Below are 26,398 nucleotides of genomic sequence, written 5' to 3'. Positions count from 1 at the left end.
TGCTGTATAAAAAGTCTTGTTGATATGCCCAGGAGGTCTGACACTGTTGGAGGTTATTGCATCTAATGTTTCTGGAACAGGAATGGTGGTGTGATGGGAATGCAGACTTCTAGTTCATCCTGTTGCCCCTACACAGTCATTGTCTGGTTATCCAGCACACACTTGTCTGGTTATGGTTAGGTGAATGGCTGAGGTTGACCAAACCCTTCATTCACCCAGCACCTTTCAGAGCTGCACTATATTTTGTGTGCGCACTGGATCATGCCTTGCCCACTCCTATTTACAGTATTCTGCAGAAATCTGCATTAAATATTCACATCTGTAGTTTTGTCTGGCCAAAGTTAGGTTCTCTCTACTATTCTTTGTTTACCTTGTATGTTTGAGTTGATTCTTCATCATCATGCAAGCAATTGAAATAAATTACCTTAAAAAGAGTACAATGAGTTCTATTTCCATTTCAATTATTCTGAAAAAAAAAAACCCCAACAAACTCTTGAGTGTTGCTGTTAATGGTGTAGGGACATTGGTGTGTTACTTGTGTCATGGCAACTTGGAGCTGATGCTGCTCAATTTTGTGTCTGACTTCAAACACAGGAACCTTGCCTTTGATGGAATTAGTCAGTTTTAAGTAGCTATACTAAAGCACCTCAAGTACAGGCAACCAGAGCTTAATCCTTACACTCCTGAGTTGCATTCTGATCGGGAGACAAGAGGTTTCAAATATTTATGTCCCTGCTCTCCTACTTATTTCTCTATAAACCAATGAGATTGGGCTTTCTGCCTAGTTTGCTTCCAGCAGATATGTGGTTTTGCTGCATCAGCATAATTTCTGTGGTTTAGGGTTTGTGGTTTTGGGCATTTTGTGTGTAATAGAATCAAAATTCATGAGGACAACTGAGAAATTAAGACAAGAGGGAAATACATTCAGTGGAGCAATTTTGAAGACAGTTAATTATTACAAAGTAATAATATTCTACAAGAGATTAAGATAAAGGATGAGTTTTCTTCTTGAAAAGACAAATAGCAACACTCAAAGGTCTTTCAGATTCTGCCAGGTGCTGGTTCCATGCCATGGAGCCACTCCATGACTTGGAGTCATCTAGGCTGGATATCCTACACCTAGGAGGGATTTGAGTAGAGTCAGGAGTACATTAGAAGTAAAGTGAGTTTATAATGGTGACTTCTAAATTATTCTCTATTAGAAAAAAAATTTCACAGGGATTGCTTGGCAGAGCTTCAAACTGGAAGTTTTAGGTGGGAGGTGTACTTCTGTCTCTGGAGATCCCTCTGAATAGAGAGAGCTGCTATCTGAGTTATAAGGAAGGGACAGATCAAGTGTGCATGGAAGGCAGTGGTGGCTCCATCACACACAGGAAAATGCTTTGCTCTTCAGTGTCTGCTCCTGCCTTGGAGTCAGAATGCCCTGTCCACTCTGGCATTTGCTCCAGCTCCATTCAAGAGAGGAAATCTAAACACATGCAAGGAGGAAGATGGTTGCAGGAGTCCCAGAAAATAGCACAAGAAGGAATAACACTTCCTAGAACCTCAGATAGATGGGATTTCCTGTTGCCCATGGTGACCTGTAGGAATGCAGATATCATTCTCTTACCCTTCTTTCTGGAGCCACCCTCCACTAATCTTGAAAGTCACAGTCTGCAAAGGGATGTTCTCTAGAATTTTGAAGCAGTCTGCCAGACTGATTAAAATGATGATGAGCAGGGTGCTGTAGATGAATCCAAACATCTCAGTGCTGGTAGAATTAAAAAAATAAAGATGAAAAAATGAATGGCTATTTTGTACACCAGAGGCCTTCAAAAGAGAGAGAGGAGATGCTGTGTTCTTCATGGTGATGCTGCTGCTGTTTGCCCAGCAACAAATTGAGATGTCTTGGAATGCTTTCTCAGTGCAAATTATAGAGACTATGGGAGGGGTTGGAGGGAGGCTCCCCTCCCGACTGCAGGTATTTATTAATTAGCCACTTTGGGAAGAAAGCCCTCCTGGACAGTGTTTGAAAGTGTCTGTGGCTGGGCCAGTGATACCTTGGGGATCTGCTCTGGGTTGGTTCATTTTCTTTTCAGTTCAGCAGTGGCTGGTATTGATGCAGACCCAGGGTCCCTCTGGCAAAAGAAATCATTCTGTGAAAGCACAGGTCTAGGGCTGAGGGAGGCCCTTTCTGGATAAAACCTTTAAAAGATGCCTACACCCACCCTCTCATCATATCCAAGCAGTTTGAGGGGTCAGCAGGTATCTGAGAGGGAGATGTCTGGCAGATGTGGGCATCTGGATAAGTAATAGATGAAAACATAAAAATATTTATTTCACCATGTCCACTGCCATTATCCTTTTCCCCTCTGAAGGAAGTGTGAGTGAGGAATATGTTGTGTGAATTGGAGAGCTTGTTTTCAAGCAGAAGCTCTGGGTAACCTTGCAAACTACTTTGATTCTGGCTTTTTTTCTGATGGAGATTGCTCATGGTCAGATAAGAGTGGCAATGATTTCACTTACTGAAGAACTTGGCTAGAAAAAATATTCTTGAACTGAATTTTGGATGATGTAGTCCTCCTGTGAAGCCCTAGCTTTTTGAGGAAGGGTTAATTAGATATTGCAGGCAGAGGCACTGCAGCCAATGTCGCAGTGGCAAAAACCTGAAGGGAGTGTGCTGAGTGCCTGTGATGGGAATGGTCCACAAAGACAGAGAAGAGGAACAGTGTGGCCCACAATGCTTCTTTTTTGCTGTCCTATTTATTTTTAAATTAAAAATAAACCACTGCTTAATTATTTTGCCTAGGATTCTCTTTCTGCCAAAGTAGTGCCACTCTATTGATAAAATTACTGCATTAGTCAGCCAAAGTCTTCCCTGCCTTGTGCTCTTACTTCATCACAGACATTTTCTTCCACTGCATCACTCCTGAGAATGACATAAATTGTTGTCTTGGTTTAAAAATAAAAAATGGTGGAAGGGAAAAGGAAGGCAAAAAAGTGATGATGTGAGCCAGATGGTGCTTACTTTTATCTGTGACTGTATTTGGGGTTATGAACTATTTACAAAGGAAGTCCTTTTTTTCTTTTTTTACCATTCTTTGCTTTTGTAAATCTGAGTTAAATGGTCTTGCAGCAAAAGTTCAACATTAGGGTATGAATGCTTTCACTCCTAACTATCAACTGCACTCTCAGCTCTGCACTAGTGCCACAGAAACAATTCGGGTTGGACTCTAATTGGCATCAAAGTAGCTTTAAACTAGTCTGAGTGAAAATGGGGCTTTAAAGGCAGCTTGAGTGTAATTTACATCTGCTTGAAAGCCTCTTTATCCTTCCAGAGTTGTATGAAGGGACTTCTGTGTAAGTGAGAACTTGGCCTTTCTTTCTCTTTAACAAGCATGTGTGGCTATTTTTGCCTTCCCCTCCACTCCTTCTCTCTTATCAATGTTTTGGTGCAGTTTGAATTTTTAAATTCTTAAAAGGTAAGCGTTCATAATGCATATTTATAACCACCTGAGTAATGACTGATTTTTTTACATGTTAAACCTTTCTGTTATTCACAAGTTAGGCAAACAGGTGCAGTCAAAACTGTGTCAATTCTCTAAAGCTGCATGGGATGCAGTGCTTTTGTAACTAAAGGACAGCCCTCAAACATTTAGAAGGGTTTTCTACCTCTTTATCCAATCCTAGAAATAGATGTAATTGAGGCATGATTTATTCAGAGGGCCAGCAGATTTCAAAAGTGTCTCTCTCAAACCCCAAGAGGATGTGTGTTAATGCAGGTTTTCCTGTCCAGGTGAAATAGCTGAAGATACTGTGGGAAGGCTTCCCAGGTGTGTGTGCCTGGCTGCTGCTCAGCTGATGTGCTGCTGAGCTCTTGGTTGCTGCACTGTCAGTTTTCTTGGTCTCTTGGGAGTATTGAGCTCTCAGGATCTTTATTTTGTTGTCTTTCATGGAAATAGTGCCTCACACCAGACCTCTTGTGACCTGCCTGGACTGGTGGCATTGCCTTCAGGTTCCATAAGATGCCCAAGACATTTCTGAATCTGAAAACCTGTGGAGAACCCTTGTTTAACACCTGTTTCTTTAGGGCAGTGGTAGCAAAGAGATATATTTTGGGAAAAAAAAATTAAAATCAGTGAGTCTTTGCTTTATTCAGCACAAGGGATATTATGATTTAGGCAGGAAACCTCTAAACTGCATCTATTTTTTGCTGTCATATTTCCATCATGCTTCTTCTGCAGTCTATGGGGCTCCTCCAGCAAATTCAGGAACATGTTTCCACTCCCTGTGAATGGAATATAGTGAATATTTCACTGGATACAGTGAACGTATTCACTATATTCAGCAAATTCAGTGACTATAGAATGGGTGATATATGGTCAATATATATCAGTGGATATGTCTAGGTGAATATTTCAGTGAATATAGTGAATATATTTCAGTGAATATAGTGAGTATCTTTTCAGTGAATATAGAAGAAGTGTTTTTACCATTTATCATTTATTTCTAGGCTTTTTTATTTTTGCCAGCATCTAGAAGCCCCCTTAACCTGCAACGTTTAACTTTTGTTTCATTTTTTTCATGGTTTCCAGTTGTCACTTCCACTACTTGCAGGAGCATAAAACACATGAAGAAAAATTTAATTGCTCCTTTCAGTTAGCTTATCTTCAAAGGAAATATTTAATCATCATCAGCTTTGGTGAGACTTGAGATTGTCTGTAGATCAAAGACCTGAGAGCTCACAGTCATTCCAACAAAGCACTATTAGTTTTGCAATTTAATTTCTCAGTTATGTAGACAGTTTGGCATGTGTATTTTATAGGTGGTTTGTGTTTCTTTTTGTAACTTTAAAAGCAGATAAAATGTTGGAAAGAGGTAAAGATTTTGTAAAAGCCCAAGTGCAGAGATTTGCAACTTCTCTTCATGGATCCCTAAAATTGTTCAATGTGACTGTCAGGCCCTTCAGAAATACCAAGTGAATTCACTGCTCTGTGTCTTAGGTGCCTGTTTCTCACAGTCCTCTCAGAAGGGAAGTAATCCATAAAGCAATTCTGTGGTACTCCCCACCCCTTTCATCTGCAAGGCTGAAGATCATGGCTAGAGTAGAAAAAATAACAGTTCTGTACATTTCTGGATAAGTTATATTACTGTCAGTTTGTCATAAACCTTTTATGAACAAATTGCTGTTTACAGAGAAAATAGTGTATTTCTGAATGGACTCCAGTCCCTTGAGAGCATAGCTTTTGGAGTGATTGAAATAGAAGTTATTGATTTCTGTAAAACTGGTAAAAAATAAACCCCAAGGGCTTCTTTTGTTATCTTTTCTCTAATGCTGATCTTTAACAGCTCAGAGGACTCCAACTGTGTAAAAGTGCTCTTCTAATCAGGGTCAGCTTTTAACTTCTCCAGATGTAAAGCAGTAATTACTTTAAATTTCTGACTCTATGAATTACACAAAGACTAAAACAGCAATAAAGGGTTGGAAATGTTCTGGAAGCTAATGATAGTCCAAGTTAAGTTTAATAACTTTCAAAAATCTCATGATGTCACCTTCTCCTATAGTTTCTTCTCCATTACCAGCTCTACAAGGTTTGAATGAGGCAGTATTTTATGAGGGATTCCTTAAGAGCTCCCCTGAGCACTCTAGCAGGAGATGGTGGTGAACACTGACACTCAAATTCTGGGCACTCCACACCAAAGCTCTTATATTTTTTATTAGCTGCCTCCAACTAGTAAGAAGCATTCAGCACTGAAATGCTGATGGCATATCAGTTCCAAATGCTGAATCAGTGCATCAGATGTGTCTTAGAAAGGGCTGGACAGATGCAGGCATTGTCTGCTAACTGAAGTTTCTGCAAGGAGCTGATAATTTCAGATTATCAACTGCTTTGCTCTGTCTTTTGAAAGAGCTAAAGCCTTTATGAGCCTTAATTCTGCTTGAGATCAGAGAATCATAGAATGGTTTGGATTGGAAGAAATCTTAAAGAACACCTAGTTCCAACTCCCCTGCCATGGGCAGGGATGCCATCCACCAAACCACTTTGGTCAAAGCATCCTCCTCCAACCAGGCCTTGAGTTATTGTAGCTGAATTCTGCCATAATTTCCCATGTGCTTAAATATTGTCATACTCTGATTAGATGCACTGATACCCTGGTGTTTTTTAACTCATGGTAGGATGCATTATTACAAATAATATTCTGCTGTCACACTGCATTTCATTCATAGGTCTATAATTGCCTGCATTTTAATTGTGAATATGACAATTCCCTGGTGTTGTACTTATACTTTATAACATAGTTTTAAATAATTCTGCTCCCTTCATTCAAAATTTTTAGATCTTCACTAAAGAATTACTTGTAAGTGTTGAAAACTTCAAAGTTGCTGTACATTTTTATCAGCATTCCTGTGGCTTAGTTGGTACAGAAGTAGTGGTTTCAAATATGGCATTGAAAGAGTCAGATCAGGTGTGCAATCTGACTAATAAAATCTGGATGATATTTCTGGTTTATGAATAACTTTTACTCAAGTGAAATGACACGTTACCCCTGTACTACTGACAGTGACAGGCTGTAGAACCACCCTGTTCTTTGAGATTCTTTTCAGTGCAGACCATCTCCTTTTACTGTCTCACTAATGATTATTCAACTAACTTAATATCTTCCATGTCAATCTACTTTAAGCCAAGAACCGTGTGATCCTGAGATGTTACTTACAAGGTCTTGTAAGAACTTTTTTCTTCATGTTCCTTCTGAAGGTGCTTCAGCAGCAAAGTTTCTGGTGTGCTAGCAGCTCTGTGTCTGTCCTTGGTGTTAAGCTCTTTGGCATTAGGAGGAAGTTTTTCTGCAGGGCACACAGGAAGGGGTAGTTGTTTGAGGTTTTTCCTTGCTTGTGATGCTTCTGAGAATTTTCATGGCTTTTGAAGTGAGCAAGGTGATGGTGATGACTTCTGCCCCTCTCCTGCTGTATTCTTCTGAGGTGCTGCAGTCGTGGCCTTGGCCCTTACATTGATGAGACATTCTCATTTTGCACCTGAGGGTATAAAACCCTAAAAGAAGATCTCTCATTTTGCCCTTGTTTGGTTGTCATTCCTGGAGGTGATCAGACATGTCCCTTGGAGTCATGCCATTCTGAAGGATCCCTTCTCTGCCTTAGTTTGACTCTTAATTTAGGTGCTGCAGGTTGGAAGTAATTTTCTCTAGAGCTTCCTTGGTCTGTGGAGCACAACATGAACTGTTGCAGGGCAAAATAGCTTATTTTCTATGGAGAGTTATTTTCTCTTCTGACCATCCAAGCAACCCTGTGAGACCTCTCAGGCATCTTGCAACCTCTGAAGTTGTGGAGCATGAATACTTCACTCCTCCTTTCTCTGATGCCCAGTGTTTAATGACTGACTTTGCAGCACTGTTTTAATGGTGCTGGCTTCACATGCAGAGCCAGAGAGCATTTGTTATTTCAGCAGTTAATTTTGTCTGGGAACAAAAAATGTTTGTTGTAACTCAGTGACATTAACATAGATTTTTAAAATATGAAATAAAATTAGCTGTTTCCAATGGAAGCAGTGGACACTAGCATAGAAATTAGATGAGTGATATATGCCCTAGGAAAAGTATTGTTTTCAGCATGAGAGTGTGCTAGTACTTGTTTATCCTGTGTCTCAATCTCTATTAGCTTGCAGCATTACCACAATTCAATTAGCAGCCTTTTCAACATGGCTTTTTTTCTGTTAGTGCATTATGCACCTGTATCTGCTCAATAATAATTTATAAGAGAGGTGGAGAGGTGCATGTGTGTGAGGGGGTTTGTTTTGGTGTGGGTGGTTTTCTGGTGTTTGTTTTGCTTGTCATTTTATTGTGTTTGCTGGCAGGCCTGGGTACAGTGGGTTTTTTGTTTGCTTGGGTTTTGTGGTTTTTTGGGGTGATTTTTTTTATTTTTTTGGGTTTTTTTTGTGTGTTTATTTTTTTGGGGTTATTTGTTTGTTTGTTTGTTTGATTTTTTTTTTAATGAAGATTCTTTTCTAAGTTGGGTAGTTAGAGTTTTGCTGAGGAGGCAGCCTGGGGGACTGAGTGCCTCCTCAATACATGAACAGAGCACCCCACTTGCCAGTTTTGCCAAGCTGTCACATCAGCAATAAAGGTACTTGCTAAATAAATGTAAAAGGCAATAAAACACTTTTATTAGTAATGAGAAATGCTTTTCTTGGGAGAAACTGAGAAAACAATGTCTTGATTAAAATATTAATTAAATCAAGTGATTTTTGACACATCTTTAAGACCTGAAGGTATATTATATATGATAAAACAGTGATATAATGCATTTTATGTATTACGCCAATGGTGCAGTGTTGCTTAGAAGAAATAAAACAATTCTCAGTTTAATGCTTCTAATTTTAAGCTAGCCTGGCTTTGCATGTTAACAGCATTTTTCTCCAACTTCTCAGTCCGCTCTCCCTTGTCAATGCCATCTGCTTGCTTGCTTCACCACCTCTTTAACAACCAGGTGATTTTTGCCATCCTCACCCTCCTCCTCAGTATGCCCAGCAGCCCCATTTGGGTTTATGGGGTTAGTGTGCTAAGCAATATTCATATATTTATGTAAACATGCTTCTCATTCCAAAGAACCTTTCTCCATTTCTAGCTCAATAGCTTCTAAATCTTCCTCTGTCGGGGCATACAGCTCTGAATTATTTTACTGGTGTGTAATCTCTTGTTATGCCAGCTGGTTTTGTTGATCTGTAATGTATTCATTTATCCAGTAGGTTCTACTGTAGCAAAGCACTTAATTTTAAGAGTGCAGGTAGACTTGGCGTGAAAAGAATGTAATTAGCTCAAAGCTAAGCACTTGCCTAAATGCTTTGCTGGATTTGAGGCTTAGGAAAGAGATGAAAAGATTGGTCTAATTATGTTGAATTTGTTTCAGAGCTGCTTTATCCTAATAGCCTTATCACCAGACCACTTCTGATTATGGATTTTTGGCATAGAAGATTTTTCACATCTTGTCAGGCTTTTCATAGAATCTCTCTCTGGTTTTTTTGAACTGTAATCTTCAGCGTGGCTTGCATAGGAAAATGTATCACTGCCTCTTAGGAAAGTGACTTAGGGAAGCCATGTCTTAAAACATTGGATGTTGAAGGCAATGAAAAACATGTCACCAGTTCATTTGATTTTCACATATGAGATGTGCAAAATATTTATTCTTTAGGCTACTGCAAGTTCAGACTGCTGAAGGCTAAAGCATAAAGGTGTCAGTGAGACCAGATCGGCCAAAAAAAGAGAGGGAAATAGATAAAGCAAATTACATGAGTTAAATTCTGCTCTGCTATTAATTTGGGCTGAGCAATTGTTAGAACTATTGGGGAAAAAAAGAAGGATGTCAACCACTGAAAATTAAAACTGAAGAATTTTCTAGCTCTTACCTGCTGGTGTTTGCCTTCTTCAATTCCTAAAATCTGTGTATTCTCGCTCTCATAGATGTTGGGGGAATTTTTAGGATTTGGTTTAACTCATGGTCACTGAAAAACTGCCCTAAATCTAAAACTGCAAGAATTGCTGCTACTGCTCCTCCAGACAGAGCTTAGCTAGACTGGGGTTTTGCTTTTCCCAGTGCTACATGGCTGGGGCATGAGGCATTACTGAGACCAGAAAGCCACATACTAGCCCCAGGTGTTTTCAAAGAAAAGGACGTTTGTTGAGCTGCCTTTGAACATCCTTCCTCTTCTGCAGTGTTTAGCTTGGATGCCTTGTCATTTCTGAAGGTGTAGCAAGCTCATCAGGGAATTCCCACTGTGCAGTTTCCTGTGTGTTATTTTTCAGAGGCAGGGCTATACTGTGCTTCTCTTTCCTCATTTGTTCCTGCTTACTCCTGTATGAATTTTTGGCATCTTTATCAAGGATGGCACTTGGGGAAATGCTTAATTTGATTGCACTGCCTAGACACAAAGATAGAAGTTGGCTTGGACGCTGTTTAAAAAGTGTGAGTTGAGGCAGATGTTTAGTGCTTTTGAAGATGCAAACCACATAAGTGCTTTCTGAGAAAGATTATTCATCATTGTTTTTTACAATATATATCATGATAGGGAGAAGGAGGAGAAAAGGACACAGCCACATAGTGATAAGTTTGTAACAGCTTCTCTGGGCAACAGAGGGTCCCAGGCTTTTGCCTTTCTTCTGTTTTTCAACAGGCTCAGGACAGACACTAGTGGGTACTGAGAAGCTCCCTGCTGTTTGCAGCTCTGTCCTGCCTTCTTGTGAGCCCTTGTCCACATTGTCTCTTTTTGCTTCCATGTGTGTTTAAAATACAAAGGCTGATGAGGTGGGGACTGGCTTTTGCTCTGTCTTTGACCCTGCTTGCCAAACCCAGGGGACTTGCTCCCCTTTGGCATCTCAAAATGTATATGTAATGCAAGTAATTGTTAGGAAATTTCTCTCTTGTCACTCAGTCATCTACAATTTGGGATTCTCAGTGTACTGGGGACTGACTCCATCATCAGTGTGACAAAGTCTGACAGGTCTGTAGACAATTTCAGGTTCTCTGCAGATAACACTGTTTTTTTCAGTGATGGTTTAGGTGCTGGAAACTTGACCTTGTCCACCTTGTGGACACTGGTGAAAGGTCTCAGAAGTGTCTCAAGTGAAAAATTCAGACAGAAGCCTGCAGTTCCAGGAGAGCATTGCAAATGATGGCTTGATGTCCATACAGCTTTCATCACCATGGGTTGTCTTCTGCCTTTCTAATATGTGTCAGCACAGAGTTTGCATTGGTTTTGGTAGTACATGAGAATGCAAGTGGACTGAGGGATGTCAGCCTTAACTTGTAGTTGTTGTGAGCTGTGTCCTCAGCTGTGGAGCTGTATGCATAATGCTTTCTGCCTGACATCAGTTTTCTTTTTATCTTTTGCAGCACTTTTACAGGCAGTCATATCTGGTGATTTTCTGAAGGTAGGTACAGAGCACTGAGCCCACTTACTCACAGTTTTTTGCTGGTCAGATATACTGTACATTTTGTTACACCTCTGCCCAAATCATAAACAGGCTGCTGTGGAGACTTCTGGCAAGTGCCATTTTACAGCCTTTCCAGGAAACCCTGAACACTAGGGGAACACATCGTTCAGGTGAGGTGTGAAGTTGGTTTGAATAGGATCTGGTGTTAGCCAGAGCCTTTTTGCCCAGGATTCAGAGTCCACTGCACAGAGCAATGTGCCAGTCACTAACAGGGAAATTACTATATTGGCAGCGTTGAACAGCAGGGTAGTTCTGACACAGCTTACAGGAAAGCATATTTTCCACCAGTGAGGTTGGTGGCCAAGACCCCAAGTGTTAGCTTGCTCAAGGTCTGCCTAGGCAACCACCAGACCATGTAGAACAAACCTCAGCTGGTTGTTTTATCACCTGATGGATGTCTCAAAACATGTACTGCCTTGGTATAGTAAGTTTGGGAGGCAAAACTACTCATGCAAAATTTTTTGTGCCAATGACTGCAGTCCCACATCAGACAGTATTCAGGCTGCCTGTCTCAGTAGCCAAGTCAGGATCTGAAAACATGCTCTCGAATTTGGATGAGGACTGTGATTAATGGTTGCAATTTCATCTCTGAGAAGCCAGCTTGGAGCCATTTGTAAAAATGACAGTGCTGTTAGGCCAACTTTTTGCCTGCGGGTATTTTGCCTCCCTTCTATACCACTGCCTCAGCTCTTGTGGCTGCAGCATCTAGGGAGCAGTCCTTCAAGCAGTCATAAAAATATTGTCTCGTTTACACTTCTTGAAAACATCTTGCCTGAACTGGCTTTGATGGGGAAACTCCTTGTCCTTCTTCAGTGTACTGCATCATAAATGAGTCCTCACTGTAGCCATGGTCTCCTTTTTCTGCAGTGATCTGCACTGCAAATCCCACCCCCCTTCCCCCAAAGTTTGCAGCATTTCTGAGACCTGCCTGGTTGCTGTTTCCCTCTTATTCTTACCCCATGTATTGCTTCCACCTCAGCCAGCCCTGAACAGGGGGCACTGTGACAAGGGAGGTCCATGACAGTCACCTCATCTCCTTGTGGAATTTTGAGTTGGAGTTTTCTGATTTAGTCAGAAAATATTTGACTCCTGTGCTGAGGAAAAATTTGAGTCTTCAGCAAAAAAGCCAGAACTTTTTATCAAGTACATATATTTTAATATATCCCAACAGTGTTACCAGATGTGGTTTGCAAGCATTCCTTGCAAGCAATAAATCATCACCAGTAGAGTAGCAATGTCTCATTGTTTAGGAAATACAGACTGTTCTCCTTAACCCATATAATTGTCAATACTTCTGGTTTCAGATGTTTTATATCAGGGCCTAAAAGCTGGCTTTAAATTAATGTTTTATTTTATGTTATTCTATTTGGAACTGACTTACAATGAGAAGCAGTAAAGAATTTACTGACATATTTGTTTTTCTGCTCCTCCCATCTTATCCTTCTGTATGTTTTTTTTACCTCTCTTTTTTTTTTTCTTCCTTCTAGTTCATAGAATGTTGTAAAAAAGGAGCCAATTTGTTAATCCAAGGACCTGATCACTGCTCCTTATTGCACCACGCTGCCAAGACTGGGAATGGTGAGATTGTGAAATACATCCTGGAGCATGGTGAGTCCCAGGGGGCAGATCCACAGAGAGCTGTACCTCAGCCAAATGTCACTCAGGCAAAAACCACACTGGGCTGCTGCAGGTGGCCTCACTCATCTGTGGTGTCCCTCAGTGCAATGTCCACCTGCAGCTTGTGTGAGCAGGAGGCTGGGAATGGGATAGCAATGAGAGCGATGGCTCCAGGCAAAGTGTCAAAAGAAGAATTAGAATGGTTTTTGAGGAGGGTGGTGTTTACACGTTTGCATCAGCTGGGGGGCTGTGAAGAAGCTGTGTGAAGCTTTAGTTAAAACCTTTGGCACAGGGATCTTCTGAACTGTGTTTCAATTAGAGCATATGTTGTAGAAAGCATCTAATCTCTATTAAAACATTTACAGTGACAAAGAGCCCATACAACCATTGTTATTATTTCAGCATTTAGTAACACACTGGTCAGTAATCTGCTTCCTTATATCTAGACAAATTCATCTAGCTTCCATTCCAGCCTTAGAATATTATATCTGTTAGATTCAAGACCACCCAACAGCAAAAACTTATGATCTCCATTTTGTATTTATGGACTGTGATCATGCTATTGCCCTTTTTTCCTTTTCTCTCTTCTTTGTCAGTAGATTACAGACTATTCTTTTTGTGTCTGAGGCAGCCACATTTAGGAGCTTCTGCCTGTTGAACCACTGTAACCTTGCTCCCTCACTGCTGGAGAGTGGCACAGTAAAATAGTAACTGCTCTGCACATAGAGCTGAAGTCACAGTTATCAGCTTCCTTCACTGTAGGAAAAGTGTTCTAGTCTTAACTCTTCTCTGACCCCACTTCAAAATATCAATGGCTATTTCGACTTCTGGTTGTCAAAATCAGCTACATTATTTCAGCAGCAGTGTTAGTGTGAACACAGACTGCCCCTGGTAATTAGAATGTGTTAGCTATTGCTCCGAGGTATTGCACAAATTGTACTGGGAGAAGAAAAAAGCACAGCTCCTAAGAAAGAAAGAAGCAACAATGCATCTCTTCACTCTTGACCCCTAAATTAGGTATTAACATATAAGTGTCAGGTATTCTGTAGGTCCAAGTTCCTGTGCTGTCAGCAGCAATCTGTGACTTAGTTCATTTGCTCTGTGTGACAGAGGCACATTTGGTGGCAGATGGAAGTGAGGAGGGCATCCTTAATAGCAGCAGGCTTCTAGCCTGACTAACTCAAAGGAAATCTTAGTCAAGGTAGTCATTGGAGCCCAGAAAGTGATTCAGGCAACAGTTACCTGTGCACTTTATTCATTTAGATAAAGATAAATGTCTAATATCATTTGCCCTTGGGTATCCAAGACATTTGCTTGGGTCTACAAGATAACACACAAGGCCCAGAGGAAGCCTGAGCTGCACTGACGGCTAAAGCCCAAGCAAGCATCTCTGTCATTCCAAGTGCATCCCAAGGCTTGCCCATAGGTATATCAAACAGCACAAAATAACTGTTCAGTGGACAACTGAAGCATGCCCCAAAAATCTGACTGAGAGGGGCTGAATTGTTCTTTTACTCCTTTATGTAGAGATACCTACATATGGATAGGGCAGCGCAGTTGGCCTTACATCCAAATAATGACTGGTTTTCTCACCAGTTCCAGCAAACCTTACCAGTGCTAACTCTACCTTCTGTGGACTGCTCTGGATTGTTGCATTAGTCACAGTGCACCCATGTGCCACTGAATTCTGTAGACAGGCATAATTTGCTTTATTTTCTAACTGCCCCATGTCTCCTCTCACACTGCACATGACCTGTACCAATTCATCAATATGTCTCTAGGATTTTTATTAGACACATATACTTTAACTTAGTGACAGTCTGACCCAGTTGCTTTGATGAATATTTAAAGTGAGATAATTTAAACTGATAAGAATGTAAGCAGGGAATCCATGGGAATTTTTGAAGTAAATAGAGAAATGTGAGGGATTACGGACTGTTAGACAAAGACAAATCAGAAGGTTGAGCAAATGTCAGCTCAGTTCCTCTCTCCCTTCTTTATCCCCAAGGATGGCAGGAGGCTTTTGCAGCTTTCCAGACATATGTCCTCTGGGCTTCTCCAAATGCATTGTTTGTTTAACATTCTGTGGGGATCAGGGAGTGCATGGGACAATGCACAATCTAATAGAGGCCTCCTCTCTTCTCCCACCAAGCAATTAATGAAACTCATTTCTACTCTGGGCACTTCTCAGCCACAAATGAGCTCTCTTGCTGAATCATCATCATCATCATAATGCCCTTGTTTTTCTTTGCATTCTCTGGCATTTGGCATCTTCTCAGCATTAATTACTGTACATGACCTGATCTAATGCTACTAATATCTAAGGGTTTCCCTGCGTGGAGCTTCTTGTTTCTGCCAATATCCACCCATAAAATTTTCATAAAAACGAGTCTTACTTCTGTTGTGGCAATTACCTCTGCCCAGTCACACTTCTTCTGGAGTTTGTCTGCTTCCCAATAGACGGTTGAGAAGAGTGAATGATAATAGAAGTTCCACTGTAAAATATCCTCAAGCACACAGCAAAGAAAATCTATTATTAACCACACAGGGAAAAATCTTCTGAATATCTCTAAAAAACAACTGCAACAAAAGAAGAAAAAACCCACTGCTCCAGGAACTTTACCTTTCTAGTTTGAAAAACAGTGGGATGAATCCAATGCAGAACAGGAGTGGCATGCACAGAACCAGAACCACAAAGGAAGGAAAATGGTGTAGTGGGGCTAAAGCTGTCCTTTGTGGACATGGCCTATTCTGCAAACATGCAGGGCACATTTATATGAAAGGTTATTCTGTGATCATGATCAGAATGATTTCAGATGTGAAGGGGAGGAAAATAACCTATCTTAAAATAGAAATAGCAGGGATGAGTCACGCAGGGGGACTGCTGTGCAGTGCTGCCAGATAATTCACAGTGGCCCAGCACAAGGCTGGGATAGCAGCTGAAGCACCAGTGTAGTAGGTGTCAGGACAACAGCTGCTTGCTGCTGCAGGAAGAGTTGTGCTGGCTGCTGCTCCAGTAAAACAGTTTGTCTCTATCCCCTGTGCAGGAAGGGCAGATACATAGAGACACAGACCTAGCACTCATTGAAGATTGCCCACCTAAATCAGGAGTCTTTCACTTTTAGTAGAAGAGTCAGCTTTAAAAACTCATCTGTAACTGAGGTAAGAAATGCTTAGCTAGAAATTGAGGGCCAAACTCAGTAGGTATCACAACCACAGCCTTTTAATGCTGCAGTCAGCAACTGCATTGCATCCATTAGCATGTACATTAGAGAAGAGTTAACTGTCTATTTGCTTAACATAAGCAGAATTAAGGAAAGATCTGTTAGCAGAGGGGTCTCCTAAATCATCTGTATTTGGTATCAAACTTGGATTGAAGTCTCTATATGGCAGCTGTGAAATATTTGTAATTTATAAACATTATACAAATAATTCCATTTGCCTTGTCTTTGTCTTCTCTAGACATTTAAAAGACAGCCAAGAATTATGAAGTTCATCTATGGTATTTTGGTTTTAAACAGAAGAGAGAAAAGACGTTTACAGTTGCCTTAGGAGGTTGTGGTGGGAACTTCTGCTGCAACAGACAATATGTAGGGCATCCTATCCTTAACATTCCTGTGTCCTCAAACCTCAATGTCCTTGCTTCACTAGAAGGCATCCCCTGATTAAAAAAAATATTATGCTTTCATTAATCTTAACACTGCAAAGTCCAGAGCTAAGAGACATAGTGAATCTGGATTTGCATCCTGACCCAGATTCAGAAGTTCCTTGGAAGGCTTTGGAAAAGTAAATTTTGCTGTGACAGAGATGTGTGTCAGTGACAAAGTTTGAATAATCATCAGAAAGCAACACTGAATGAGTTTGCATGACACTTGTTAGTATGTCTGAATTTGCAGAATGTTTTAGGGTAGTGGTCACTTATGAGGGGCCTGAGCAGAAGACAGTTTAGTTTTTCTGAAAGGCACAAGGTATAACATAGCCTATTTTAATTTCAAGTGTACCAAATTTTAGGGTAATGTGGCTGACAGACATGTAGGAAGGAATGCTCCCATAACCTGTCTAGCCTCTATATTACAGTGGAAATTCTGACCTAAAAGACACAAGCAGAAAAGACCACTGTTAATTTTCCTATCAGGTAAAAAAAAAAAAGAGTGTGATGGTGTGATGTTGGGAAAGGACTAGAAATAGTTCTGAGTTTCCAGTTTACTGTTATTTTAAAAATACTCCTACTTTGAAAGTAAGGGTCCTCATCCAGTTTTGTCCCCCAGATAATAACCTCAATCAGGTTATTAAACAAAGAGGGTTTTGGCAGATAAACAGAAATGTTGATGATGTCTGACATTATTGCTTAGAGTAAATACCTTTCTTCCTCAGCTCTATGAAGGACTGACAGGATGCAGGACTGGCAGGGGTTAATATCTGTGGGTCTCCTGTGGGTAACTGTAACCACATCCATTGGAGAGGGCTAAGCTGTGGGCTCAGAGGCCTTTCAAGAATGTGTGGAGCTGTATATTTTGGAAATGCCTCTGAAATATGGTCACTTAGTGTTGGGGTTTTTTTATTGCAGTGAGCTCAGTGAAGGAGCAGCTGCTTTTGAGTCTCCTTGCCTTCCCTCCTCCCATACCCAGCCCAGGCTGCTTTGCCTTCTGAGAAGCTGGAGAAGGGCTTTGGTGGAGTGAAAGAAAGCAAAAGGAGAGAAGGAAAAAAGTTAATAATTCTACACAGACAGCCTATGGGCAATGTTGAGGAAAGAGAGTGATCTCAGCTGGCCTTCCCCTCAGTGTGTCATGCTTTTCAGCTCTTTTCAAGTGAATATCTCCCCCCACCCGGTCCCCTGTCCCCATCCTGCCATTCTTCAGCCCCCCAGTCTCTTTTTCCCCTTTCTCTCTCTTTTTTTTCCCTCCCTCCACCTCTCCACACATTTCTATCTTTTGTTTTTATTTCCCCTCCTGCTGTTTTCCTTGATAGAAATCTCACTCATGCATTTCCCTTCCGGATTTCTATTGGGTTATTTTGTCCTCTTTCTCTCCGTGCCTTGGTCCCCTTTTCTTTCTGTGCCTCTTGTCCCAGAGTGAAACAGCCGCCTCCCTGCTGGGTCAGGATGACAGTGCCTTAGCTTTCCCAGTGCCAGCCCTTCCCACATCTGTGCAGCTTTTGTCCCCGGGCAGAGGGGGATTTGGAATGGTCGGTTGGCAGCGCCAGGGAGACTGATATAAAAATGAGGTCCAAAAAAGAGGGGAAAGGGAATTAGGAGGAGGGCGTGAGATGGTTTAAGAGAAGCACAAGTGAAAATAAAATAAAGAAGTAAAGGGCACCGCTCAGGCTGTGAGTTGGGACATTCCAGCTTCAGAGACAGGCCAGAGAGAATGAAATTAAAGAATCCTGGTACCATGTTGTGCAGCTAATTATTAACCCCAGTATGACTCGGATGGAGTCAGGGCTCTCCCACGAAATGCTGAATTTGGGACAGTATCCAGGAGAGCACCCTTTGCACTCAGGGGAGGTGTACTTGTCATCTCCTCAGGTCTGTACTCACAGACTCAGCACTGAGCTCCTCTGTCCTAGCCCTGCTATTGCTTCCTGCTTCACACCAGTTTTCCTTTACCCATGGCTTCTCTCCAGACCCACTCTGTCCCAGCTTTCTTCTCCCTCTCAGGTCATATTCTTCTGAATACTCTCTATTTTACTACCTTTACTTACCTTTTAACAGCTTCTTCAGCTTACCTGGGCAAGTACCTCTATGTCCCATAAAGCCAGACCTGTCACCCTGTTCCACCTTGGCAGTACAACCATCCTTGCTCCAACTACGAGCAGAAATAATAGGTGGCAGTGTCTTCTCTAACACATTGCAAGCAATTCCTGCTTACCTATCACTGAAATGTGGCATTGCAGGAAGCTATGGGGAATTACCTTTATTTTTGAGAGAACACGATTTTCTCCTAGGAAATGAAAAGGACTCTTTTTCTTCATGTGTATTTTTTAATTGTCATGTTAATTTCTCAGGCATTGTCTTTTTTTCCTCTCAATAAGAGGCTCTGCTTATCCTTCTTCGTGGTCCTGGGAGCTCAGGGGTAGTGACTGATTCTTCTTTTTGATAGGCAGAAGTGAACACACAACTTCCAAGTGTGGGGGTGAGGATGTGTGGTGGTAGAGCCAGGCTGCATTAAATAATTGACAGTGGCTACTGAGTTTGGAGAACTGTCATGGCAAGTATGCAGTGTACACAATGCCCTGTGCACTGAGGACTAAGCACCACCCTTTCTCATGATGGTAGAAGATGAAATGAAGGAGCTGCCTGCAGCTCAGGAGCCCCAGTGATACTCCATGTGTACATTGTAAAAGCAGCGAGGTAAAGACAGGCTGCTCTGATCCATTTTGACACACACTCAAAGTAAAAGGAGTGTAGAGAGGTTGTGTGTAGGCCTTTGTAAGCAAGTAGTGTGAAATTCCTCAGTTTCAGGTGAGATTTGCTGTAAGCTCTTGAGGACTCTTGAATTTCAAAGTCGCAGTGTGCTGGAGAGAAATACTCATGCGCAGGAAGGAAAAGTCTTGTAAAGTTTTCCTGTTCCCCTTGCTAACTGCCCTATACCATTTAATACTACACTCCAGAGCAGTGGAGAGAAGAATACTGTGACAGACTGCAAAGGAAAAGTTGTTTTTTCCAAGTGATATCCAGATCCTAGCCTTTCCATGTCACTATAATTCAGCGATGGAATTTGCCTCTATAAATATCTGCCTGTAGTGAATATCAAGGACAAAAGGACATTAACCCAAATGTATTATTTTTTCCCACTTAACAAAAATCTTTTCTGTTTTTCTTAATCTTACTTTCCTGATCATTGCTAACCAGTAGAGTACAGGATTTGCATATCAATATAAAGACTGCTGGGAATATTCCACCCTGATCTACATTTTGTATAACACTATTAAATGGAGCAGCACAGGGATGTCATTCAGGATGGAATTTGGCTAATTTCAACTTCCTAATGACATTTTCCCTCTAATACCAACAATAGATTTTAACTTGCAATATATCAGGGTTTCCAGCATATCAGCATTTTCAATGTACTGTACTTATGTGAACCACTTAATTGAGCAAGGTGAAGAGTGAGAAAATAAACTCCATGAATATTCATTCCCAGTATAATTTAGAGGCTTCTACTCCCTGTTGCTGACACTCCAGCAGTGACTGTGCATCCAGAATTTTATCAGTGCAAGGGCTTACACAAGCAAATATTACATGGAAGTTTGATATATTTGCACAGGTTTAACTTTCACTTGGCTTCTTTTATATATTTTTACTGGGAATCTTCTCCTGGTAGACATATTTTTTTAGTCATGCAGACAAATGCTTTATGACATACCTGACTGTCTTTTGCAGGTCCATCTGAATTGCTGGACATGACAGACAGTGAAACGTAAGTACAACCTGCTCTGTCCTTCATGTTATGTGTGTTAAACTAGCAGACTCTTGGTTTTCAATGCAAACTGTTAAAAAGGAAAAAGCTTATAAAATCACACAACTCTTCAAAACCAACCAAACAAACAAGGCCCCCTAAAAACCACACATCAACCGTGTCATATGTGCCTTTCTTGCCTAAAACAAGCATATAATGGATTTGCAGGGGACTTTCTCCCTATTGCTTCCCATGCTTCCTTAATCTTTCTAGAGGAATAGAAGCCCTGCCTTGTGTTTTGATGTTTCTGGCCTCCAGCTACTAAGGGACTAACCTGAAGAGCAAATTCCAAAAGTCAGGAAATTACTTTTCTTGCTCTACACCTTTTTTTTTCAGTCCCTTCTTGATTCATCCAGGGTGCTCTGCCTTAGCTCTCCTAAATGTCCAGGACTTGTGCAGTTGAAGGTTTCCATCAAGCAGTTAAAACATCCATCAGCTCCCTTCTTATTAAAAAAAAAGCAACAACTCAACCCCAAAAAATTCCTTTCCTTTCCAATTCCCAATTTTTTACACCTTGTATAATCAAAGTTCCATGAAAGTATGTAAGGGAAGCATGAATAATCCTGGAAAATATGTGTAATACATATGAAATAAAAGCAGTCTTTTTCCTAGGGATCCAAGCCTACCATTTCTCATCCCACAGTGCCCTCCTCTGCTAACAGAGAACACCTTTTGCACAAGGTGCATGAGTGAAGTCCAGAGGTGACAGGGTGACAGGGACTGGTTCTTTTCATCCAGGAGTGTAGCACAACCACATCAAGTGTCAGTGAGCACAGCTGTGAGAGCTTCCCTTTACAGAGGTTCCTCTACCTCTAACCCTTGGAAAGGGAAGGCTCAAGCTGTAACTGGCAGTATGAATTTGTCTTCTGGTCCTCGGGGGGAAATAGGATGGTATCCTATTCTGATACTAGCTCTGATGAAGCAAGGGCATATTGATTACAAAGCTGCCTCTTAATATTTCAACATCCCCTGTCATAGATGGGGGCTGAGATTCCTTTATGCACTCTGTGTAGGTAGGTGCAAGATTTGTCCTGCTACATGTATTTCTTGTAAATTGTTATTTCACAGGTTATGTAATGGCCCTACTTGTTGGATACTGGCATTAAGGACCCCTTTACAACCCCTTCAAAGTATACTTTCCTCTCTTCCTAGGCAAATCCAGATAGATTTCTTTACTCTCAGTAAAGAGTAATTCAGTTTCAGACAGTTTTAGAATCCTGTCAGACTTAGTTCCAGTCTGAGTGAGAAGCTTTGCAACAAATGTGCTCCCACCACACAGTCATCTCTTCTGAAAAGCATGTATTTAATCTTCCCCAGTAGCTCAGCAGTCCAGTGGTGGAAGAACATGAGAGTTCTTGCTCTCATACATCCAAGAGAGCAGGGCATCAGAACTGGGGCAGCAAGTGCACCAGTCATAGCTTTGATGGGTAGGATTTTTCTAGGACGGCTCCAAGAATTGAGGTTGAGGAAAGAAATTGCAGGAAGAAACAAACCCTGTTGCTGTTTTGCCTGCTGTGAAATAGGAAGGTGGCTAGCTCTGCAGCAGTTAACAGAGCTGATGGTTGGATGGGAATGTGACATTCAGTCCTCTGAATATATAAAGTCTGTCAATGTTTCTTTCCCATCCCTCAGAAGTTCTTCGTCTGCTATTTGTGCATTGCAGACTTTCCTACTGAGTCAAAGGATGTAGATGCTAAGGGAGAGAGTGCACAAGCCTACCTCTGTCAGCAAGAGGGACCCTTACAGAAATGCAGCATCCTGCTGTGTCTATGCTCTGCTCCTCATGCTTCCTAAATGTGCATTGCTGTGCTGTGTCTCACGGCTGCCTTCTGTGCTTTGGTCTAGGGGGGAGACAGCACTACACAAGGCAGCCTGCCAGCGCCACCGCGCCGTCTGCCAGCTCCTGGTGGATGCAGGAGCCTCTCTGAGAAAGACAGACTCCAAGGTAAGGCAACTCCATCAGCCCCCACCATCCCCTGTGCTGAGTGAGACCCTGCAGCATCCTCCCTGCTGCTTGCGTGGCTGAGGCTTCCTTGTGTGTGCCGAGGCTCACACAAGGAGCCTCAATCTTGTGTGTTGCTCCTTTGAAGCAAGCTATTTTTATACAGAAAACTGTATTGATTTAAACAAACACAAGAGACTTCAGTTCAGTCCCCAACATGGGTCATTGTCACCATAGTGAGAGCCTGGCCTCAAACTATTCGGTGCAGTGGGTGTGAATGAGACATCTCCATGGCACAGCAGTGTCCTCCTCCTGTGTGGTCAAAAGAGAGGCCTGTGGGCAAGGACCACCTGCAGGAGCCTTGGTTTCTGATTGCACAGCATCTGTGAGGCTTGGTTATTGTGGCTGGCTTGCTTTGTGAGGATGGCTAACTGTTTTCTTTTGCCTTGGCTTGCTCCTATGCTCACTGATGTGACACTAACCACAGCACTCTCGGTGTAAGCTTGACTGAGAAAAAAATCTGGGAAAAATGAAATCCAAGGAATATTCTGTCATTCCAACAATGTGATTGCTTAGGAACATGGTCCAGAAGCTGCCTCTCTGGAGTTTCTGAGCACAAGCACCCTGTGGTCAGCAGCTGAGAGTGAGTTGGTTCTCTGGACTCCAGAGTCAGAAGCACCTTTGCTGCAGCCAGGCAATCAAAAGCAATTTCTGCCTTCTTGGGCTCTATGAGGTATACTATAATGGGAAGAGAGGTCATCTATGATTCTATCATCTCTTGTTCAGATGGTAGAATTGTACATTGCAAAAAGCTTTCTGAAACAGAAGAAATCCAGTCAAGTGGCTTCTTGTGGAATTTGCAGGCAACCCCAACAAGGGAAGAGACGAGAATCTTGACTCCATGTTTCAGAGGGCTGATTTATTATTTTATAATATATGTTATATTAAAAGCAAATTATATATTAAAACTATACTAAAAGAATAGAAGATGACTGACCAGAGAATCTGAGACAGCTGGACTGTGATTGGCCATTAATTAAAAACAACCACATGAGACCAATCAAAGATGCACCTGTTGCATTCCACAACAGCAGATAATTATTGTTTACATTTAGTTTCTGAGGCCTCTCAGCTTCTCAGAAGATCCTAACGAAAGGAAATTTCATAAAATACGTCCGTGACAGGCTTCTGACTTGTTAATTGTCTTCTGTCTAGAAATTATCTGTTCGAAATGTGTTAGCACAAGACTTTCTTTTCATGTTTCTTATTACAGGGTAAGACCCCTCGTGACAGGGCTCAGCAAGCTGGTGATCCAGATCTGGCCTCCTACCTGGAGAGTCGACAAAACTATCAAATGGTTTCCCACGAGGACCTGGAGACAGCAGTCTGATGTCTGAAAATGTCCCAGAGGATCCCTGGAAATCTCGAGACTGCACCCGAGGCACTCGGGCCTCGTGTGAGGAAGAAACTGATGGAACCCACGTGTCTCTCGCTCTCGAGGAAAATACCTGAGGACATGCCACCAGTTTCTAAGGGCTACTGAGTCTTGCTGGGAACGGTTCTGTTCCATAAGTTAGCCCATGATGGATGAGGTGGGACATTCAAAGGTCTGTGGAATCCATAGGCCATGAAAATTTACCTTTATTGCTTCCAGCAAGTAGCATGAACTTCTCCCATGTTCATCTGTATAATTTATTTAAAAAAAAAAGAAAAAAGGAAAGAGTAAAGAGGGTGTGGGGGAACAAAATCCAAACGAACCGGTACATTAAGCCACCCAACCAGGCTATCCTCCATCCTTACAGTTTCCTGCATTGCTTTTATTCTCCTGTTCCCCTCACTTCTCATCAGTTAAATATTACCTGTTATCTCTGTGTTGTCTTCACAAATGGTCAGGCAGTAGCAAAATGTTTGAGGAGCTCTGGATGCCCTTAAGAAATATCCAGTGTTTTTACCAGCTACATTCCCTCCCCTGCCATCCTCTCAGAAGCTGTGTTGTCAGTACTCAGCCCCCATGGAGTTTCCTTGCTTTTGGAGGGGATGCTGCTTATTGCCTTGTTTCCCAGGGTTTGGGCACAGTCAGATTTACAGCAGTGACAAAACCCAACCTCATCATTGCTGGGCATGTGGTTATGGTATCCTCACAAGACAGGCATTTGTATGGAAAAGATCTCTATGGGATATTGCATGTTGAAATGGCAGAGCAGAAAGTCATCAGGAAGGTTTCTCATATCACTTTTATGCCTGTAATGGCTGACCCAGCTCTTCTCAGGTTTCCAGCCTGCCTAGAAGTTGATAGCTTCTTTAGTTCTTTATTTCTGAAAAGATGGATTTTACACTGGGGAGAGATTTGTGCAAGGCTGAGGGAATTCTGATGGACTCGATGGCAGACCCAGTCCCCTTTGCAGCACAGCCTGAGGGAGCAAGGAGACCTGGAACATCAGCTGCCAGCCGGGGCTCACTGCTGCCAACAAACAAATGGGCACTGGCCTGGTCACACTGGGAATGGGAAAACCTCCTTTGGCTGAACCTGTAAACTATCTGATTCTTCAAGGGAGCCAAGTTTTGGGGAGTCTGTCCCTGGAGAAAGACAAGCAGCAGCTCTTTGCCTTGTTACCCACAATAGGTTAGAAATGTAAAGCTTAGCTGCTGTAAAGGCCAGCTGCGTCTTCTGTACTCATCTGTTCTCTGTCTTATAACCATAAAAGAAGAGAAAGCAAACAAATACACAGGCATAAATAAAATGTTTCATCTTTGGGTTTCCAATTGCTACAGATATCTCAGTTGATGAAATAGCAGAGCTTCCACTTCTACTTTGTCAAACCAGTGCCCATGAAGATGCTCATGGCTGACTTTTGGCATAACTCTTGCAATACAGTTTTGAATTTTGCTTTGTTGTTTGATTCAAAAGATCCACCAGTGTTTGTTTTCACATCCCTTGCTAGGGATAGCTCTCTGATAGATGGTGATCATTGGGGTTACATACATTTGGAAACCATGAAAATAACTCAGGTCATTATCCAGATAAGTTTTTCTTCTTTGGTAGAAGTGGAGAAAATCAAATGAATGCAATTTTTTTTTTTAAGCACGAGTGATTGTTGTGGTAGGGAGGGGGGGAGCTGAATAATATATTTTAATTTTTTTTCCTCTTTTCAGAAGTTCATTTGATATGGGCAAAATATTTCTTTAGTATTTCTTCCTCTGGAAGGAAACTATATATATTTGTAATCTATAGATCAATGGCAACATGAAATGTATTTTGTCTTATTTTCTGTCTTTACCTTTCTCATTTAAAAAATAAAATATGAAAGCCAAATTACTTCCCTTGATAATTATCCAGGGGCTTGTGGAGAAAATAAGTATGTGTATATATTAGAACAGAATTTGGCAACTGTTAAAATAAAAACTCAGAATATAGTTTTGGTGTATGTGATATTTCCACAAGGAAAGATCCTCACACTGTAGTTTCACGGTAGGCCTTGCATCATTTCCCAGCTGTGAGAAAAGACATTAATGTAATATTTCTATACATTTGATGAAAACAAGAATGATGTTATCATCACTTTAATCTTTTGGTCTGCTTTACTGATCTGAGAAATGGAGGAAGTTTCAACAGCACAGGAGCTTGGCTCTGTCCTGTGCTGAGGCCAAGCTGAGTATGAAGCTGGGAGAGCTCCCTGATCCTTTAGTCCCATGAAGCAGGTGGAGCAGTAAAGGCTTGCTTTCATCACAGGTAGCCTCCAGAGGCCAGATGTGCATTATGGTAAGGGAGCTGCTTCTGGTCCCTCTGTCCCCAATTGTCCTCCCCTTGTCAGCTCATCCCTGGTGCCCAGGAGGTGCCTGCAGCTGTGGCTGGCGCTGGAGCAGCTGATCAGGATGGGCAGATTTCCTGAGCAATTTTGTGCCATTTGGAGTGCTCAGAGGAACTCAGAGCACATGAGAGAGCGTGGCTTGCCTTTCTCACCGAAAGCTGGAGTACAATGATCAGAGTGAGTCTGTCGTGTCTCTGGAGAGCTGCCTGTGCTGTGCGCTCAGCAGGAGACAGCCACTGTGTGATAAAAACAGCCCCCAGCACTGGAGGCAGGGCAGGAATGGGCTGGATGTGGTGCCTTTGATGTTCAATGTGTCCTGAAGCACTGCACATGTGATGCACTGGATACTGGTGATGTTCGGTATCTGCAGGTAACAGCACATCCGTTGCTTTCCACAATGGCCCATGTGTGGCAAGGAATATCAGGAGTTGGTTCACTGAGGGCAGTTTGGGACCGGGACTATTCCTTACCCTTTTCCGGTGTGGTGGGATTACCAGAAGCAGCAGGCTTTGCAGTAAAGGTAACACAGGTATTGAATCTCTGGAGCACTTGGGGTCTAGGTTAGTACAGTACAGCTGTGCCTGCACTGGGCA

At 41.9% G+C, this 26,398-nt stretch overlaps 1 protein-coding gene across 1 annotated transcript; it reads left to right on the top strand.

The window, feature by feature from the left end:
• Positions 1 to 10,879: 10,879 nt before the first annotated feature.
• Positions 10,880 to 25,410, top strand: DGKI (diacylglycerol kinase iota; the record flags this gene model as incomplete). Its single annotated transcript, XM_005429563.2, has 5 exons — positions 10,880 to 10,917; positions 12,468 to 12,588; positions 19,979 to 20,015; positions 21,900 to 21,999; positions 23,270 to 25,410. Coding segments are annotated over 5 exons (413 nt in total), but the record flags the coding sequence as incomplete, so codon positions are not given.
• Positions 25,411 to 26,398: the final 988 nt, after the last annotated feature.

The sequence above is a fragment of the Geospiza fortis genome, unplaced genomic scaffold, assembly GCF_000277835.1.
Source record: "Geospiza fortis unplaced genomic scaffold, GeoFor_1.0 scaffold638, whole genome shotgun sequence".
Lineage (NCBI taxonomy): Eukaryota > Metazoa > Chordata > Aves > Passeriformes > Thraupidae > Geospiza > Geospiza fortis.
This window is presented reverse-complemented; position numbering and strand designations above follow the sequence as displayed.